Source organism: Eupeodes corollae, chromosome 1 (genome assembly GCF_945859685.1).
Source record: "Eupeodes corollae chromosome 1, idEupCoro1.1, whole genome shotgun sequence".
NCBI classification, from domain to species: Eukaryota; Metazoa; Arthropoda; class Insecta; order Diptera; family Syrphidae; genus Eupeodes; species Eupeodes corollae.
In genome coordinates this window covers 100,844,053-100,864,024 of record NC_079147.1, presented here as the reverse complement: position 1 = coordinate 100,864,024, position 19,972 = coordinate 100,844,053, and the positions used below count along the sequence as shown (strand labels likewise).

The following is a 19,972-nucleotide window of genomic DNA, read 5'->3' as shown; positions in this document are numbered from 1 at the left end:
TAAGACCTTAATTAAATTGGCGTGCGAAACTGGAGACAGCTAGATAGCGACCGAACTTGCTGGAGACGCATGTTGGTTGAGGCCCAGGTCCGCCCGGACTGTAGCGTCACCTTAAGTAAGTAAGTTATGGTATGGAAATTTTGCAAAAAAAATACATATTTTGTATTTAAAATTCATCTGAGGAAACAATGATTAAGATACTTAAACAAAACAAGACCGTAATTTCAATATACAAATCATTTGATTGAGTGACGAAAATCTCTAGTTTCTTTATGAAGATAATTGATTAGATCTTCGTCGATTCTCCATAAAGTAATTGCAGTCAAGGTTGTAGAGTAGTACTCAAAACGTCTTATCTATACTTTACGTCAAACTAAGGAAATACGTTCGGAAGTCTCAAGACTTATTAATTCTTCCAATTTAAGTCTGTACAGACATTCAGGTAACACTCTTAGTCTCCAATAAAATATTTAGAAAAATGTAGTATATTAAGTAAATATTCCTAGAACTAAACATTTAACTAATAATACTTAGGGGCTCATAAATAGGTCAAGGTCATTTTCGTTCATTATACTCAAGACTAAATAACATTAATCAAGACTAAACTACTTTGCTCAAGACTGAACTAAACCATAACTCATTTGATGCTGTTTTGAAGATATTTCATTAGCGTTTCAGAAATAAGCTTTTAATTTATTGGAGTTCCGGATCAAACGTTGATGTTAAACTGTTTTGTCATTTCAGATTACTCATTTGGTTGATTTTGAACAGTTTTTGAAATTCTTCTTTTCTTAAAGATTATTATAACGTCTTCGAGCAAGTAAGTAGGTACGACGCATTTAAACTGCTTTATTTTAATTTAAATGAAACAAAACGTAAACGTCAACGTAAACATATACAATGTATGTTATATACTTATATTCCAGAGTTTACCCCTCAATGCCAGCATACGTTACGTGTATACAATTCAACACTCTGTGCGGTCTGTGGATTTTAGTGGCATCTATACGTTTCCACACATACCCATAGGTACATAATAAGTACGAACGAGTCAAGTATAGTATCTACTATAGACCGCAATTGTATAAAATCCTGGCTTAAACTAAAACCCAGCGAAGGTAACAGGATGCGGAGCGTGGTTAAAACAATTAACAAAAGCCATCGCGTATATCCGCACTAGAATCATACACAATGGTAACTGTTTTTTTTTTTTTTTTGTATCTTTGTATTTTGTTAAATTGTCAACGTCAGAGACTTTTAGGTGAGAATGACGTGAATTTACCTGGATGGAAGTTGAGAATGTAGGTTAAACGTTATAACTTATAACTTTTGTGTACCTTTTTTCTTTACTATTTTAGGTGGCATAAACTCTAAAAACAGCACGAAAAGGATTAGGGGGTGGGGGATGTGGTAAAAAAAAAAGTTATAAAAGAGATGGGAACAAAGCAGCTTAAATAATTTTCTATAAAATACTGAATGCTTGAGTGTATAGTGAAAGTGGCAAGACTTAGTTTTGTATGAAATATCAATTTTATGAATACATACATATTTAAGTTTAAAATACACAAAAGTGGTTTTTGTGCTTTATTTTTTTTTATTTTTAGGATTTGTTTGTTTGTATTTGAAGGTTTTCTAATTTTTGTTTTAATTGACGTCAAGTTTATGAATAACTACCTTAAACAAAATGTAGGTTACATCTACTCTATTGACGAGTTTTTAACTCTTTAAATTTTAAAAACACTTCAGTGTTTTTATTTGGTCTTGAACTAAATAAGGTTTGCTGCGTATTTAGGGAAATGTCAAGTTAAAAATTTCAAACTCTAGATTATAATTAAACATGCCATTAAGATAATAGAGAAGTCGAAAGAACTGGGACCAGAATTCCGTCCGTCGATCTGAATGTCCTTGCCCCTAATCCTCAAACAATTTATTCGATTCTGTTGAAACGGGCTTTTCATCTTATTCACTTTAGGTGATTTTTTTGTCGCTTATATAATACAAATTTTTTGATCAACAATTTTCTCAGCAAATTTGTCTGTATGTACTCGTATCAATTTTTACCAAATTTGCGTACTATTTTTTGTAGATTTTATTTTTTATGAAAAAAACGGACTGTTGGATTTTTATATAAAAATTACTGAATATCAAAAACAATATTATCTGTGAAATAAAATAAGTTTGAAGCCAATATTTCAAATTTTTAAAAAGATATTTGAATTGAAAGTAAATTTTTATCAACTTTTGTTGATTTTATTTAGGTTTGTAATTTTTTGTACAAAAATTATCAATTTTCAAAATTTTACTAAATTTTAACAACAATATTTTTTGAAAGAAAAAATTAGTTTAAAGCCAATATCTACAATTTTTGAAAAGATATTTGAGTCAAAAGTCAATTTTTACCAACTTTTATAATTTTTTTTTTTAGATTTTTATTTTTTGTAAGAAAACTGTCAATTCGATTTTTCTCAAATTTTGTCCTACAGTTGAAAACAATATCTCTTATAAGTAAAAATTAGCAAGAAGCTATTATCTCAAATTTTTAAAATGATATTTGAGTCGAAAATCACTTTTTACCAACTCTTGTTAATTTTTTTTCGGTTTTTAATTTTTTGTAAAAAAAACTGTCAATTCGAGTTTTTTTCAAAATTTTACTGAATGTTGACAACATTATTTTTTGAAAGATTAAAGTTAATTAAAGCCAATATCTTAAAGTTTTGAAATGATATTTGAGTCGAAAATCAATTTTTACCAACTTTTATTAATTTTTTTAGATTTTTATTTTTTGTAAAAAAAAACTGTTTATTCGATTTTCTCAACATTTTTCAGAATGTTGAAAACAATATTTTTTATAAAATAAAATAAGTTTGAAGCCCAAATTTCAAGCTTTTAAAAAGATATTTGAATCGATATTAAATTTTTACCAACTTTGAATGTTTTTTTTTTAGATTTTTATTTTTTATAAAAAAAACTGTCAATTCGATTTTTCTCAAAATTTTATCAGATTTCAAAAACATTATTCTGTGTTGCACAAAATTGTTCTGGAGATGAAATCATATTTTAGTCGTAAAATTTTGGAGGTGACAATTTTTTTTCAGTTTTTTGATTTATAAAATAAACCGTTAGTTAGATTTATTTTCAAAAAATATAATTTTTGATATCACGTTACAATATATTATACAAAATTAAATTTAAGTCTCTAGCGTTTTTGGTTCGTTAGATATTTAGGGTTAACCAAATTTTCCACCTTTTTTCAAACTGCTATGGTAAAAAAACCACCCACGCTATCTTCTTGAGAGCTCTTTCTCCATCTTTCGATATCTCTTTTGGTTCTTGAACTATGGATGACGAAAAAAACGTCGCAAACGTACGTACACACTCACGCACAGACATCTTTCTAAAAATCTTTTATTTCGACTCAAGGGAGAAATGTCAAAATTTTCAAATTGAAAATTTGGACAATAACTTCCTATGGGAAGTTAAAAATTGCTCTAACGACTTTCGTAAAAAAAATTACTTAATAAAATTTTGTTTGGGTAGTTAAATGGCATTTAATATTTTAAAAGCAAATTTTAAAATTTTAAAATATAAATTTAGTTTGTTAACAGATTCTATGGATTCAGTAGGAATTTAATATCAAGGAAAATTTAAATAATTATATAAAACAAAATTTTTGTTTTAAATATATTTTTAACGTTATTGTTACGGGTGCGATTTGTAAAATTATGTCTGAACATCCGTTCTTTTATAATACCTTTGTTCGCCTGCCAGAACTAGCACAATATCTCTGATATCGAGATACTTCAAAAAAGTTTAAATTTATAATTAATACCTTCGAAATATGCAGGATTTTTTAAGTTAATAAAAAAATTAATAACAAAACGAAAGAATGAAATCATTTTGAAGTCAATGTCTTGATTAAATTTGAGATATCGAATGTTTATGAAAATACTGTATGTATGCTTTATTTTTATTAAAATTTTACTGGCTGTCAAAAATAATATTTTCTATAAAATGAAATCAGTTTGAAGCCAATATCTTAAATTCTTAAAAAGACTTTTGAATCAAAATTCAATTTTTATCAACTTTTAGTAATGTTGTTTTTTTTTGTTTTTATTTTTTGTAAAGAAAACTCTTAGTTAGAGTTTACTTAAAATCTTTACCATATGTCTAAAACACTGTTTTTCGTTGCATACAATTATTCTGGAGATATGCTGTATGCATCGCAAACTTGAGGATATGAAAATATGAATGTGAAAAACAAGGTCTTATGTCAAAAGATTTGTTCAACTACATTGAAAGCGGATTGTATTAGCTCTTTATTAAAATACTTAAGCTACATATTGACTATCTTTTGAGAGCTTTGAACATTCCAAATCAAAGATTGCTATAAGTTTTAGCTCTGTATGTCAAAGAATGCAGAGATGTTGAACTCTATGATCTCATCGCCTGATTAGACGAAAACTGCAGGCTTGAATGTATCGTATCCATCAAGTGACTTCATCTGTACATAGAGCCACATAGGCGTTTTTCAACACAAACTTTTTGAAAGAAATTATTTTAGGATTGGTTCTAATCAAAATATTAATTATCGACTATTGTAATATTGAACTTTATACCGCACCAAGGCAATCTTCCAATAATATGCACGATTAGCAACATGTCGGTGAGAGAAGGTTTTATGTTTTTCAAAGAAAAATGCACAATCCCGGAAGAAGTGAGAACAACCTTCTTTGGCAGTGATGTATTAAGCGATGCAGATATTAAAGCCCTTCTTAACTGCGATGGTGATGTAATACTATTAGAAAGCCATGTCCTATAGAAACCAAATCATTAATAAAGCCTTTTAATACCCACTTATATAAAAAATTATGTTCACTTTCTTATATTCCCTTTCTTTTTCTTATATTAAAAATTGTATATATCGCTTTTAACTTTTAAAATACCGTTAGCTGTGAGTAAATTACGTCAATCGGGCAGACGGCAAAGCCATGCGTAACAGAATTTTTTATTTAAATAATTGTTATTTGGTATTTTGAAAATTAAATAAATTATCTAAAATGAAATAAAATAATGTTTTGTTCTTAAAATATTGCAATGATCTAGAAGCCATTGTTGAGAGGCCACTGCTACATCCTCAAATATTCAATAGGCCATTGGATAATGTTGGCGAAATCTGGTTCGAACAAAATTATAATGCATACCATTCATCCTACGAAACAATCAATTAATTTATGGAAACTTTTGGTGAGCTCATTATCTCGTGTCGTCGTGGGCCTTGGGCATGCAATTTAACACCGCTAGACTTTTCTTGTGAGGTTATGTGAAGTTGCTTGACTACGCAGATAAGACCAAGACAATTGACTTCTTAAAAGAGAATATTCGTCGCGTTATTAATGAAATATGGCCCAATTGCTGTGAAAATTGGTCGAAAATCAGTCCTATCACCTGAAATCAATTCTTGCCAGCAACAGCGGCTTTTCCGAAATCATTTCCAAAATATAATGGCAGACCCTTATCTTTATAATAAAAACCTTAACTACTCTTTTCTATAGTATTTAATTATTCATGTAACAGTTTTATTTTTTCTTGAAAACCACACGTCAAAAACAAGTCCTTAACTATAACAAACGAAAAGTTATCATATCTTCCGCACCCAAAGCTGTTTTTCTACTGAAATTCTTTATAATTAAAAATATAAGTGTTCAGTAATCAATATTTCCGCACCCTAGCCTCTTTGTTCTACTGAAATTGTTTGTAATTAAAAAAAATCGGTGTTCATTGTGAAAATTATTTCACAATAGTCTATGCTACGTGTGCACAGTTTATGAGAAGCCTTATTCGGTATTTAAGGATATGACAAGTGAAAATTTAATTGAATGATAAGCAAATGTATCACACTTCCTTTAAGTTTCAACTGCCAACTCAATCATCATACTTAAATTGAATCAGATGCTTAGTTATGTAAGTCCTTTAAAAAAATGAATAAGGATTTTATAGAAATAATTCATAACTTTTTTGTCATTTTGATTAATTAGTTCAATTAACTGAAAGAAATTACAAACAAAAATAATATCATGAGATGATTTCATTTTTTTTCGTTCCATTTCTGTATTAATTTGTACATATTTTTCCACTTCCTCTAGCACTAGGTATGAACGAGTATATCTCCTGTTACTATCCCTTATCCATTTTCATCTAAAACCTCAAGTTACACTTTAAAAAAATATCCTCACTATGTCCGTTCTCTCTTAAATTATTTAGAAAATACATTTAATAAATGCAAAAAAATCATGAAAATATATATATACAATATTTTTTACCAAACTAAAAGAGTTTAACACTTCATGTTGTTTGATTATGTCATTTATTTAAGTTCCTTTTTTGTTTTATTAAAATCTTGTAGAAATAGTTAGTTTAACGCGTATATATTCTAAGAGGTCGGGAGTAACCTTTCGAAAATGGTAATTTGTCCAAATGATATGCAAACAAATGAATGGTACATCAAAAAATCTGAAAAAAAATCCACTGCTTACAAAAACGTGTTATATAAACGTTTTACTTTCAGCCTTTTGCTTGCCAGACGAATTTTTAGCTTTTTCAAATGCATTTTTCAGATCAAAACCTCCATAACGTTTTTCCTATAAGGTATAACCAAAATAAAGATATCAGAAAACTTTCTCTGATTAAAAAATGTATGTCCAAGACGTTTTGCTTGCCATGAGATCTAGAAAGTACATAGAATATAACATTTTCTGAAGACTTGAAGAAATTGACGACATCATTAGAAAATGTCATTAATCCTTTATCGGCTGCAACACAGCAGCACAGAGATAGACGATAGTAATAATTAATTTGATAGTAAGGATAATTTGTATAGCATCACAGAGTTTATCCAAAATTGATAGGAAAGAAATTTTAAAATATCCATTAACTTCCGTTCCTCAATGCTTATGATATTTAATTGAATCGATAATAACATTTTAAAACTGAAATGGTTTAAAGTAATTGTATCCGTAGAAACCATTAACAATTTCTCTGAAGATGAAGAACGAAAATGAAAAAAACTGAAAGTTAGGACATTGGCAACTTACCGAATCTCACTGAATCGATAGGAAAACTTGAATCAAAGGTGACAACCTTTGAGACTTCTATAAGTAAAGCTTTTAGAGTATCTTGCCCAGTTACATATAGCCGTAAAACCTTTCTTTCTTGGTGGATGAAGAACTGTCCAGTCTTAGGAAAGTGACAAGGACAATTTTCAATATCTGCCACAAACATAAGTTTTACCAATCGTATAAAGACTCTCTTAAAAATTACAAGCAAGCCCTGTCATCAGCCAAAAGACAAGGCTGGAGAGAATACTGTCAATCAATCGAATACGTAAAGAACTCCGCAAGGCTCAGCAAAGTTTTATCGAAGGAACATTGTAATCCTTCATTTCTGAAAAATACTGATGGAACCTGGACAGCCTCTACAGCCGAATCTCTTGAGCTACTGATGAAGACGCACTTTCCGGGTTGCGAGAGTGATAACCCCGAATGGCTTGAAACCAAAGAGCTAAATGTAGCTCATGTGGAGCAAGTCAATTCCGTTATAACCAAAGAAAATATTTTGTGGGCCATCCCAATATCTCCATATAAATCCCCAGGCATGGATGGCATACTGCCAGTTATGCTTCAAAAGTTGCATGATGTGGCAGCTCCATGGCTGGAACAAATTTTCAAAAGATGCTTCCTTCTCTAGCATGTGCTTATGTAGTGGAGACAGGTCAAAGTAGTTTTTATCGCGAAAGTTGGTAGGCGAGGTCACGAATCCGCGAAGGATTTCAGACCAATAAGCTTAACCTAGGAGCGCATTCTTGATTAACATATTAGAAATTCTAGTTGGACGACCTCTCGAAAGCTCTCAGCATGCTTATCTTAAATGCAAATCTACGGAGACTGCCCTCCATGAGGTAGTGCCTTGTGTAGAACAAACAATCCATTAATAAGAATTTACTCTTGCCACCTTCCTAGACATAGAATTTGCTTTTTATAACGTCCTTACCGAATCCATAGAAGAATCGCTCGTTAAGTCCGGTGTAGAAGACTTCATTCGAGAATGGATTATTTCCATGCTCAGTGGTAGGAAGATTCGAGCCACTCTAGACAATACAATCGCAACAAAACACGTGAGTAAGAGAATACCCCAGGGGGTGTCCTTTCGCCTCTTCTATGGCTTCTGGTCATGGATACAATTCTCTGCAAATGTCCTGCTTTGGCAAACACTGGAATGAAATACTTTAGAAAAGCATTCTTTCACGAACTTGATGAACTATCTGAGACAAAGATTAGAGACCTAATATTTTTTCTCAATGCGACAAAATGGCTCTAACATAATCGCTATGAAGCTTCTCTATAAATCTACCCCTTTCAATCACAGGTCAAACGAGTTTTTGGTATCAAAACGGCGCACTACAGCGCTAATTGGATCTCAGGCTAGGTTGCCTTGAGATCACCATTTCCACCTACCTAGGACATTGGGTCTGTTCAGACCACATAAGTAACTTGAAAGTAAAGTAAGTTTCTAGTATCTCATTGGCCACCTGCTAAAAACCAACCTTACAATTAAGGCAACTTTAATGAAAAGTTTACTAGAAAGCTAGTCAATAAAAATCTACCTAACTCTCAAGTCAATTCTACTTCTGTCAAAATGACAGTTTGTTTTTTCATTTAACTGAAAGCTGAACTTTATAACTCTATTATTTATTTATTTGCTGCACAACTCCATTTAATGATTTCTGTAAATTATTTCCTTGTCTATTCGGAACAGAAATAGAGTTTTGATATAGGAAAAAAGTTATTATACCTTCAAGTTGAAAAATTCATTTGAAAATTTGTTTAAATGTGTCGGGCAAGCAGAAGCTGCAACTTAAACATCTTGGACACACATTTTTGTATTTAATAAAAAGTTATCAGGGTTTCAAGTTGAAAAAGTTTAAATGTGCCTGTCAAGCAAAAGCTTAAAGTAAAACGTCTTGAACACCCTTTCTGTCTATATCACTCATGTAGTTATCATTTCGACTTCAAAATCAGAAAACGACCATTTTCGAAAGCTTATTACTGACGATGGCTGAAAAAACCACTCCACATTTGTTAAATAGCTCATACCCAAACACAATTATTGGAACAATCAGCGTTTTAGCCAGAACTTATCTCATTTTTAAAGCCTTGCCTTACCCAATGTCAACCTGATACGGTTATTCCATGTAAGAGTTTTGTTAAAAGTTCTACCTAGACTCTTTGCGGATTCAACAAAACCGATTTGACTGTTATATGTAGTAACCCGGTTTTCTAGAAACAACCAAACATTTTGATTTGGAAGAAGGAGACGGAAAGTAAATGAAGATTAACTTCACAGGCAGCGTATTCTAAGGGACCCAAAGGAAACTTTTTTCTCATCTGAAAATCTTTGAGTACATATCAACCGAGAAAAAACTTAGTCATGTCATTAATGTCCATGGTGAGAAATATTGGGCCAAGAATCGAGCTTTGTGGAACATTTGAAAATAGTGGAAGAAAATTTGATACAGAGTTATTGGAAACAACTGGTTGAGATCTACAACTTAAGTAGGAAAAAACGAGTTTTCTAGACGATGAAGAAAACTTGAATGGGCTTTGAAATTTACTGCATAGAACATTTTGATTAAACATATCAAATTTTCTATATCTAATTATATTTTTAGTTATATTTATAAAGATTTTTGTCAGAAAATAAAATTGGAACTAAATTTAAAAATTTTGAAAAGTTGCAATTGGCGAAAATCATTATTTACAAAACCCATCAGTATTTTATTATAAATTTTTAATTCATTAAAACTGTAATTTATTCGTTTTGGTGTAAAAACTTCTTCCAAATTAAAATTCTACCTTAACCAAAATTAAGGAACTTTTCACCAAATCAAAAAGCGAAAAGCTCAATTCAATTGTCTTGTAGTGTAATGGTATAAATGCATTGCATGTAGATATTATACTAAATTTAAAACAACATTCCCTAAGGTAAACTTACCTCTAGTCGAAATAGCTCCCTCTGCTGATGTTAACAAAAGTCCTAGATGCAAAAAGCAACTGAAGCTAATTACAATTAAAATGGGACAATTCATTCTCGCAGATACAGATGTGGATGTTGCTTTCGCTGTGGTTGCTGATGCTGTTGTCCTTGCTGCTCCTGCTACTCCTGATTCTCCATGTCCTGATACTGCTGCTGATTCTGTATTTCTTATCGTTGTTGATGTTCTTGTATTTGTTATTTCTGTTGTTGTTGCTGATGATTTTTTTGATGAGATCCTTTTAGCCATTTTTGTTGTTGCTGTCTTTACTGCCATTTTGCGAGAAAAAATGTTCATTTTAATTCACCAAGATGAATTTTTGTTCATAAAACGAAAACAACAACGAAGAAAAAAAAATTCCGAAAAGGGTTTATCTCCCTGACACACCAAGTTTTTAATCCTGATTCTTTTTAAAAATATGTATATACGAAAAAAGCACACACTTATTCATTTACATACACAGAAATTGTTTAAAGAAATATTCGCCGTTATTCGTTTTTTTTTTTAACCGGATATCCCAAATAAAGAAAACGTTTTCGTTGTGTTCTTATTATCGTGGCTACCCTTTTGCGGAGGAAGTTCCTTAAGCGTTAATCGTGGCAAGGATACAAAAGGACGAAACAAAAATTAAATTCCTTTTCTATGTGAATTACTTTTAATGGCAATTTAATTCTACAAACGACTTGTGTACAACGACGTTACTCTTGTTGAAGGTATTTTCAAATTTGGGTCGTTTTATTTGCGATTGTTTTTTGAGCTTTTTTGGTTTTTCCGTTTCCGTTTTTTCTTACACAAGGATATTCTGCTGAACAAACATTAGATTGCAGCCCACACAAAAAGCTTTAAAATCGTTAATTAACATTCATAAATGTTATGATTTTGGATTAAAAGTCATCATCAGTTTTTGTAGTTGTTATTTTTAGTCCTGATGATGTCCGATGGGTTGGAACGGTAGTAATTGGCGGTGGGTTGGAATTGGTGGAGAAGTTTGTGTTTATGTTGCATGGCTCATTTCACCACAGGCCAAGATAATTTAATAAAAATTGTTTAACTGGTGATTAATCAAAATCAATGGCACTGATTGTTTGCAGCCGAGTCCGATGAGATGATTCTTTTTGTATATATAAAGAGCAGGTTTATTATTATATAATGCGGTTTTTTGGCTCTATTATCCCAAACATAATACTCAGTTGATGCTGTCAACGTTGTCAACGGTCATTTAACGCAAGGTTGCGTAATTTAATTGAATGGATAGCCGATATTCTGCAAAAAATAGAGAAGACAAAAACAAAACATTAAATAAAATTTAAATTAAATATTATATTTGTATATAGGACACATTATTGGCATATTTTTTTATTATTATTTATAATAATTAATATTTATTATACCAACATTTGTATTGGCTATTATTAACATAATTGAGAGTGTTTTTTTAATAAATCCATTATAATGGAGAATGAATATAAGTGCGGTTTTAATACGATAAATATACATTTGCATGTATATACTCGTATATGGGTTATGTATTAATTTGAAATTTTAGTGCATCAACCTAAATTAGGTGTGGAATAAATAAATGCATAAATTATATAGATCATCCATCCAACCAATTTTTTTGGTTAATTTTTTAATATTTATGAAATTAGTAATCACTGGACACGTTGATGTAATTGAGTTTAGGATTTCATTAAAAATATACTCCTGCCTTCATTTTTATTAATAAATTTGACTTCAAATTAATGTATTCATTGAATTTTTTTATTTTTTTTTATATAAATTGAGGATGTAAAATCATAGTATTATATAATCATGACTTTATTGTTGAACATGAAGCAATAAATTGATACAAATTTGTAAGTACGTTTTTGGTTTGGTACAATACATAAATTAAATCTATTAAAGGTCATAAATAAACGCAAAATAATAGAAGTTACATAAACATTTAAATTATTCTAAATATTTTACGTTTTAACATTAACAATAAATTGGTTTGTTAAGCAGACCTCACAGGAAACACACAAAGCATTCTGAAATTTCTGATTTGCCTTGACTTTTGTTGGCTATCAAATAAATAAAGTTGAAGCCCTCATTATCGTAGAGATATGAGATAAAATGTTTGTTTACTGTTTTAAAGCCTTGATTTTTTAGAAAATTGCTTAAATTTCAGATTTTATACCAAAGCTAAAAATACCTTCGCCCTACCAATAATACAAATTTTAATAGACTTTAAAATTTTTGATAAAAATTACCATAAGGATCAAAAATAATAAACCATACATTTTAAGTCCAATTTTGTTGGTTTCAACCGATTAACAGTTTAATTTTGAGAGTCGACTAGCTTTAAATTGATTGATTTTATTAACTAATCAAGACATACCGTAGCATCAAGGATATTACGTAGGACAGTTGTGACAGTGGTCTAATGAGTTTAAAGAGTTTAAAGAGCCTCTTGAGAGGAGGGTACCGGTCAAATGTTTGAGACCACCTTCAAAGGGTTGCTTTATTTGTACCTAATGCTTGGGTTTATGAATGAACATAGGATTTTTTTACCCGTATTGTTAACTTAGACCATTCATAAAAGGTGCAAGAAGTAAAACCTTAGATATTAATTCTTTTCTGGAAATTATGAGGAATTATGTGAAAAAAGGTAAAAAAAAACACTATTGGGTTTTTGGCTTCGATTTGGTAAAAAAATGTAAAATTTGAATACCTGCATGTGCAAATTCAGGATTTTGTATATAATGCTCGTTTTGATCCAATTTAAATTTATTTAAGACTGTGATCTTCTCCAGTAAACAAAGTGCGAATCATGGGAAAAGTTAAGGAATTAACTATTGAAACTCGATCTGCGATTATGACCTTTATTGAAGAAGGCTATTCGCAAAGAGAAACCGCCACAAAACTGATGATATCCAAAGGAGTAGTTCACAGGACCATACAGCGCTAATCTAGTACCGGCGGTTTTAAGGATAAACCGAGGTCAGAACGACCTACAGTTTCGACGAAAACCGAAGATCTGCATATCATCACCATAAGCAAGCGTTCTAGGAAGAAAATAGCACCAGGAATACGAGCCGAGATCAATGAAATCCGGGAAGAACCATTATCTGTATCAACGACACAACGAAGGCTAAGGCATGCTGGACCGAAACCATTGCAACGACCCCAACACAAGATCAAACTGCTGGAATGGGCCAAAACTTCAACAGAGTCTTATGGACCAATGAGTCTAAGTTTGAGATATTTGGCTCAAATCGCAGAGTGTACGTCAGGCGCAGTGCTGAACAGAAGATGCTACCAGACTGTTAGGTCCCAACTGTAAGGCATGGAGGCGGTTCAGTAATGGTGTTTAGATGTTTTTCCTTCGATGGAGTAGGAAAAAAACGATTGATCGCAGGAATAAACCTGCCTATAGACTGCAAATATTTCTTGATGTTGCAATAAGACACCACGAAGTGATTTCAGCAGTAATGGAACTTAAAGATTTTAAAGTATGCGGACCGATTGGCATACCAGCAGAATTTTATAAGTATGGCAAAGCAGAACCAACCAATCGACTGACAATTATATATAACAATGTCATGGAATCAGGAATGATACTAGTAGAATTCAAGGAGTCCATCATTTTCCCGATTCATAACAAAGGGAGCTTGGCCGAGTTGTCTATCCTTTCTAAATGCTTCATATAAAATATTGAAACTGGTTTTGCAAAAAAAATTCAATAAATGGATAGAAGACAACAAGCTCTTAAGGGAGTTTCAAGCAGGCTTTAGGACAGGTTATTCGACGGTTGACCACATTTGTACCCTTAAAAATATCACAGAAACATTCCTGAATAAGGACAAGAAGCTATATACGTTTTTTGTTGACTTTAAATCTGCATTTGATATGATCGATAGACATGCGCTTATCTACAAGCTTTATAGTAACGGAATGTCTTGAAAGTTTGGAAGAGTTATTCACATATCTATATGCAAATACAACTGCTATGGTATGGAATGGAGAAGAGTTGTCGAGAGGGTTTAAAACACAATCAGGAGTCAGAAAAGGATGTATATTGAGTCCGAGTCTGTTCGCCTTGTTTACATACCTCTTACCATATACTTCGTCGGACAAATAATAAATACAATGCTGTTTGCGGACGATATTGTTCTTTTGGTAGCATCATTGCAGTTAATGATAAACCGCCTGTGTCAATCTTGTCATCTTTGGAGTTTGATGGTGAATCCTAATAAGTCCAACATTTTAAATGACGAGGAGGCCGCAATTCAGCGAAAGAAAAATGATTCTATAATGGAATGGTCATTGGAGTTGTCACGGAATTCAAATACCTTGGAGTTCACTTTACGAAAAATCTGAGCATAGAAATTTATCTAAGAGAGAAACTATTTAAGGCTAAAGGTGCAATTAGTGCAACCTGAAAAAATGCTTTTCTAACAAAAGTATTTTACATAGCTGCAAGTTCAAGATATAAGACGCGGTATCTGAGTCTGTCATGTGTTATGCGGAACAAACTTAGGGAACATAACAATACGAAGCAGTTGACGAATTTCTCTGATACCTTATTAAGCGAATTTTTAGACTGCCCAACTATGTTATTATGTTGGAATCAGGATTATCAGCTATGTTCATACGAACCCTAAAAATGAAAATCGATTACATCTTGAGAGAATTTCCGAAGATAGCAGTGCTTCAAGTAATACGAACCGAAACAAGTTGGTGTGATGATTGGATAAATTTGGAAAGAGAATGTGGAATGGAACTTAACATTTTAAGTAATAATCAGGATGATATAAAAGCTTCTTTATACCAGCTTATTTCCGCAGTGGACATAACGATAACGAGAGCTCTACGTCAACTTAATCACAACTTCGAAGCGAGAAATTATTTTAGGGACGATAATAGCATTTTCGAAATTTTAATGATGGTTTAATTGAGAGCTGAAGTTAAGCAGCTGAATTTTATACTTCATAGAGATGACTCACCAATTATATGCTCATTGTGCAATTTAAAGGAAAGGGACGATCTTTTACACTTTGTTGGAAGATGTCTAGTTCTTAAAGAAATAAGAAGGAATACTTTTGGTAGCGAAATACTGACGCAGAATCAGGTTATACTCTTGCTTAAAAATATGAAAGTTAAAAAATTATATAAATTTTGCAGGTTAGCTCTTCTCTATAGAAGTAGAATTATAAATAAAAGTTTTTAAATATATTATTAAGCTTTGTTGTTTTTTTGCATTATTTGTTAAGAAGGCACACATGCTTTTTGTTTTTGTGTGTAAACTTTATAAAAAAAAAAATTAATCAACGTTATCAAAATAAAAAGAAAACAATCTAGAGAACTATTTATTTGAAAGCAGTTTCAATATTTAATGATGGAAGTAAAGGGCGTAATTGTTGGCCCTATTGCCGACGAAAAGAGACGATAGCGGAAACAAGTAGGTTGCGATACGAACAGCCCGGAGTGAAGCATTTGCAATTCAGCAGACATTTTTCAAGGAAGATGGAAATGTATTGTATGGGCCAAGGCGTAGATAGTATTTAAAATGCAATGATTCACTACATTTGTTATTAGTTGAACATGGTCAATTTTTCAGAACGACCTTTTTTTGTTAGTTTTTCTGTCCATACTTCAAACATCATAAGTTATTGTTTTTTTTAAATATTATCAACTTTAATGACCTGTATGATGTCTTTTATTTTAGCAACTGTCAACTCAAATGTTTTTGTGTATTGGATTAATGTTCAAAGGCAACATCTTTATATGTTCCAAATTTTCAATTTAAAAACCGGACCGATTACAATAAATTCCAATCCCAATGTAATAAACCTAAATCTTAGTCGTCAATTGTGGCTTAAATATTGGATTTCAATGATTCAATAGTTGCTATATCACATCGAAAGGTGTTAACTCCCACAAAGGAGTACGTCGACAGGGTTTTCTTACTGGCATTAAAACTACCAATGGATTTTGATGGCCGTTAGTCAAAGCTGACATCAAAATTAATGTATCACGTCAGGTTTTTGAGATAACACTTTTGAAAATCAAAGAAAAAGTAAAGAATGATGTTTTAAAAGCTATAAGAAAGCTTTTTTAAAAAAAAAACATATAATTCAGAAAAATGCATACAAAATAAAAAAATGTCGGCCAGTATCTCACGAATAAAGGCTTTAAAGTTGTCTTCCAATACGTCAATCGAAGCGGTCTTATCTGTATAGACATGAGCTTCTACATAGCCCCACAAAAAATAATATAAATGCGTTAAATTGGACGATCTAGGGGGTCAATTGACCGGTCCCGAACTTGAAATAAAATGTTCACCAAACGCGCCTCTCAATATGTCCATTGTTGGTAGTGTTGTTTGGCATATGGCACCGTCTTAATGAAACCACATGTCATGCAAGTGAAGCTCTTACATTTTGGGAAAAAAAAAGTTGGATATCATCTCACTGTAGCACCGGTAGCACTTACTATTCACAGTTACGTTACGATTTGCATCATCTTTGAAGAAGCACGGTCCAATGATACCACGAGCCCATAAACCGAACCAAACTGTGACTTTTTCTGGATGCATTAGTAGCTCTTGCAATGGTTCTGGCTGATATTCACTCCAAAATCGAAAATTCCGCTTATTTACGTACCAATTGAGCCAAAAATTAAACTGATCATAAAATGGCAGAAGCACGCTATGAACTTTGCAAGCGTTGTTCGTTTGTAAGAACGAAGGTGTTTAACAGTGAAACAAAACACGAAACGTGCTCAAGCTTTTTAAACCAGTGTTGCCAAAAAGATAATAGCTAAAAAATCGCCTTGGTATGTCTAAATATAAAATGATGTATATAGTATTTCCAGAAACGAGCTCTGAAGCTCTTTGTACATAGCGCGAAATTCAAATAACAAAAAGGCGGAAGGGAGATATTTTAAAACCTTTCATATTTAAATTAATGAAATAATTTTTTATAATCCTTTTCTTCAATACTAAGTTGAAATATTTATATTATTTTATATAATATTCCATGTTAGATTTTGCCTGTCTTACAAAAGTCTAATAGGAACGCTAAATCATTTTTGCTAATATGGTTTTCAACAGTAAAAAGCAAAACTGTTTGAAAGTAGGTTTTTTTTCTATTGTTTAACAAATTCTATTACAACAAGTTTTTGAAATATACTGGAAAATCTGTAAATTATGTCGAAAACAGGGGTTCTTAAATCTTGAGCGAATAATTAAGATTAGAGTTTAGATCCGAATTCAGCACTTAAAAAGTCCAAACCGTATTTTCCAAAACGATGGATGTATCAAATTCAAGTTTTTCTAGAAACTCAATAAAGATCAAAATAAAGACTCATAACTAATGAGAATTTCCCGAAACTAGGTAAGACAGTAAAATTCTTTTAATTGTGTCTAAAAAAAAAAATTTGTTATTTTCAAAACCATCATACAATGTGTTATTAAGAGATATTTTGAGTTTTAATGTAGGCTTAAAACCCGTTTTTAGTTGTTTTTAGCATTTTTAAAGTGGAATATTTTAAAAACCTGATGTGATAGAAACAAACGTAAAAAAATAATTTTGTCGAGTATGTTTTGCACCGCACCGCCGCCGCCGTTTTGTTGGGACTAAATGTTGGTGATGATTTCAGTTTTTGGAATTGGATTATAAACTTGTAAAGTTCCATGAAAATCCGTTCATAAAAATGGAAATATAACAAGCATTTCCTAAAAACTTCTGCATTTATAAATATTATTAGTACGATGCATTCAAAACATGTGTCAATATATTTTTTAACCATAAAATTTGAACTGCGAAAATAATTTATTTGAAATGATTTTGAAACACACATTTAAATAAAAGAATTACGTATAAACCAATATCTTCCTTTCACCAACACATTATTTTTGTATTCAATTGTAAATGCTTAAATTTTATGCTTCCGAACTTTCCAAAAACAAATTTATGAACTTTTAAAAATGTAGGTTATTTGTCAATACTTCTTCCATTATTAAAATTGTCGGTTTAAATTTGAATAGAGAAACCAATTATTATTATTATTGATCTATGGTTTCGAGTTCAGTTCACCACAAACAAAAATTCGTTTAATATTCAAATGACAAATGCCTCGTTGTTTTTTAATCATCCCTTTCTTTTCAAAACTTTCCCATACTCATGTCATTTTAAATAAAATTTAAATTCAAAAAATTGAATAAGTAATTTGTTATTTTTGTATTCATAATAAAACATATATACATATATTTATTTTTGATATAGAATTGTTCCAAATATTATACCATCCGTTTGCTATTGTCATTGCAGGAAACAATGTTCATTGTGTTTTGTGTGTCATTGTGTCAACATTAATGAACATTGTTGAACTTTAAAATTCCAAACTCCTTCTTTTTGTTATTTACAAAATGTTTAAAAATAAACATTTTTTTCACATTATTTGTACACATATTTATCAATTAACTTCACTTAAATATGTGTTGTCATTGAAAATGAAACTAACACAAGGTTATGGTGCTGTACAATGTACTGTACTGTACATGGACTCTATTTGATGTTGTTTTTGAAAATCACACAACCACTGCAAGCAGCTTTTGTATTTTTAATTATTGTTAAAATCCTACATATATAAATTCCGGTATTTCTATAGTACATATTTTATCCTTATCCTGTTTTTAGTGTTTTTAGTGCTGTAGGCAAGGCAGGTTCCGTTCATGCAGTAATCGTATATTATAATTTATAACTCAAAACACAGAAATGTTTTGAACATTTTTAATTCTGTGTACGAGGCCAAACTGTCTCTCTGTCTTTTTGAGTAAAAATTGGTATTTATAGTGAAGAGTTCAATACTGCACCACCTAGTGTTCGGACTTTACTCCGAATGGAGTAGATTTAAAGATTTTAAAGGTTTGGGAATCATGCATCATTTGGAAGGTTTAAGGAACAGAAAGAGAGAAAAGTACAACAAAAGTACAGGGTTCTTTAACAGGGACGCTACAAAAGTTGAGCCATACTTCTTGCCGTTCTTTAGACATTTCTCTTCAGTAAGTTTTGCCATTTCATGATAGAAAGATATACGAGCCAATACCACGAAATTATTAAAATTTACTACCGAAATTTGGAGGCAGTGGCCTCGACGTTAAGACTGCTACGTCCAATTTATGGCCGTCATAATCGTCCTAGAAGATCGTGAGATAAGTCTCTAGAGGAAAACATTTGATCCACAGGCATAGAACAAAATGTTCCTGTGCCAGTGAGACAAAGAAGTGCCCGTAATGTGGAGAATATTGCTTTGTCTGAGGCTTGAGTTGCAGAAAGCCCAAATGTTTCTCTTACACGTCGTTCTCAATCGTTGGGAATCTCTGTGACGTCACGTCGTTGTGGCGAATTTTGCGAAAAGATATTGGCCCACATCCTTATAAAATTAAATTGACCCATGAACTGAATCCACTTGACCACCAGAAGCGTTATATGTTACTGAAAATTGGGCCAAGCAACAACTTGCCAATTATTCGGATTTTCATCAAAAAATCGTTTTCAGCGATGAGGCTTATCTCTGGCCAAATGGCTTCGTCAATAAACAAAATATGCGGTATTGGTAAGGCAGCAATCCACACGTACTCCATGAGTTATCATCGCATCCCGAAAACGTGGTTTGGTGTGCTTTATGGGCCGTCGGCGTTATTTGACCGTACTTCTTCCAAGATAATCAAGACCGCCATATTATTGTTAATGGGGATCGCTACCGTTCAATGAACGAATATTTTTGCCCCAATTGGATGACATAGACTTGGAGAACATGTGGTTCCAACAGTACAAAATATGCAGTATTGGTCAGGCATCAATCCACACGTAATCCATGAGTCATCTTTGTATCCCG

At 31.7% G+C, this 19,972-nt stretch overlaps 1 protein-coding gene across 1 annotated transcript in view; it reads right to left on the bottom strand.

Moving 5' to 3' along the window:
- LOC129954017 (neurotrimin) overlaps window positions 1-19,972 on the bottom strand; it is a 480,552-nt gene that overhangs the window by 409,224 nt on the left and 51,356 nt on the right. The window contains exon 2 of the mRNA XM_056067610.1: window positions 10,048-11,350. Coding sequence (XP_055923585.1) covers window positions 10,048-10,384 — 337 coding nt within the window. The 5' untranslated portion in view covers window positions 10,385-11,350. The remainder of the gene's footprint in view (window positions 1-10,047; window positions 11,351-19,972) is intronic.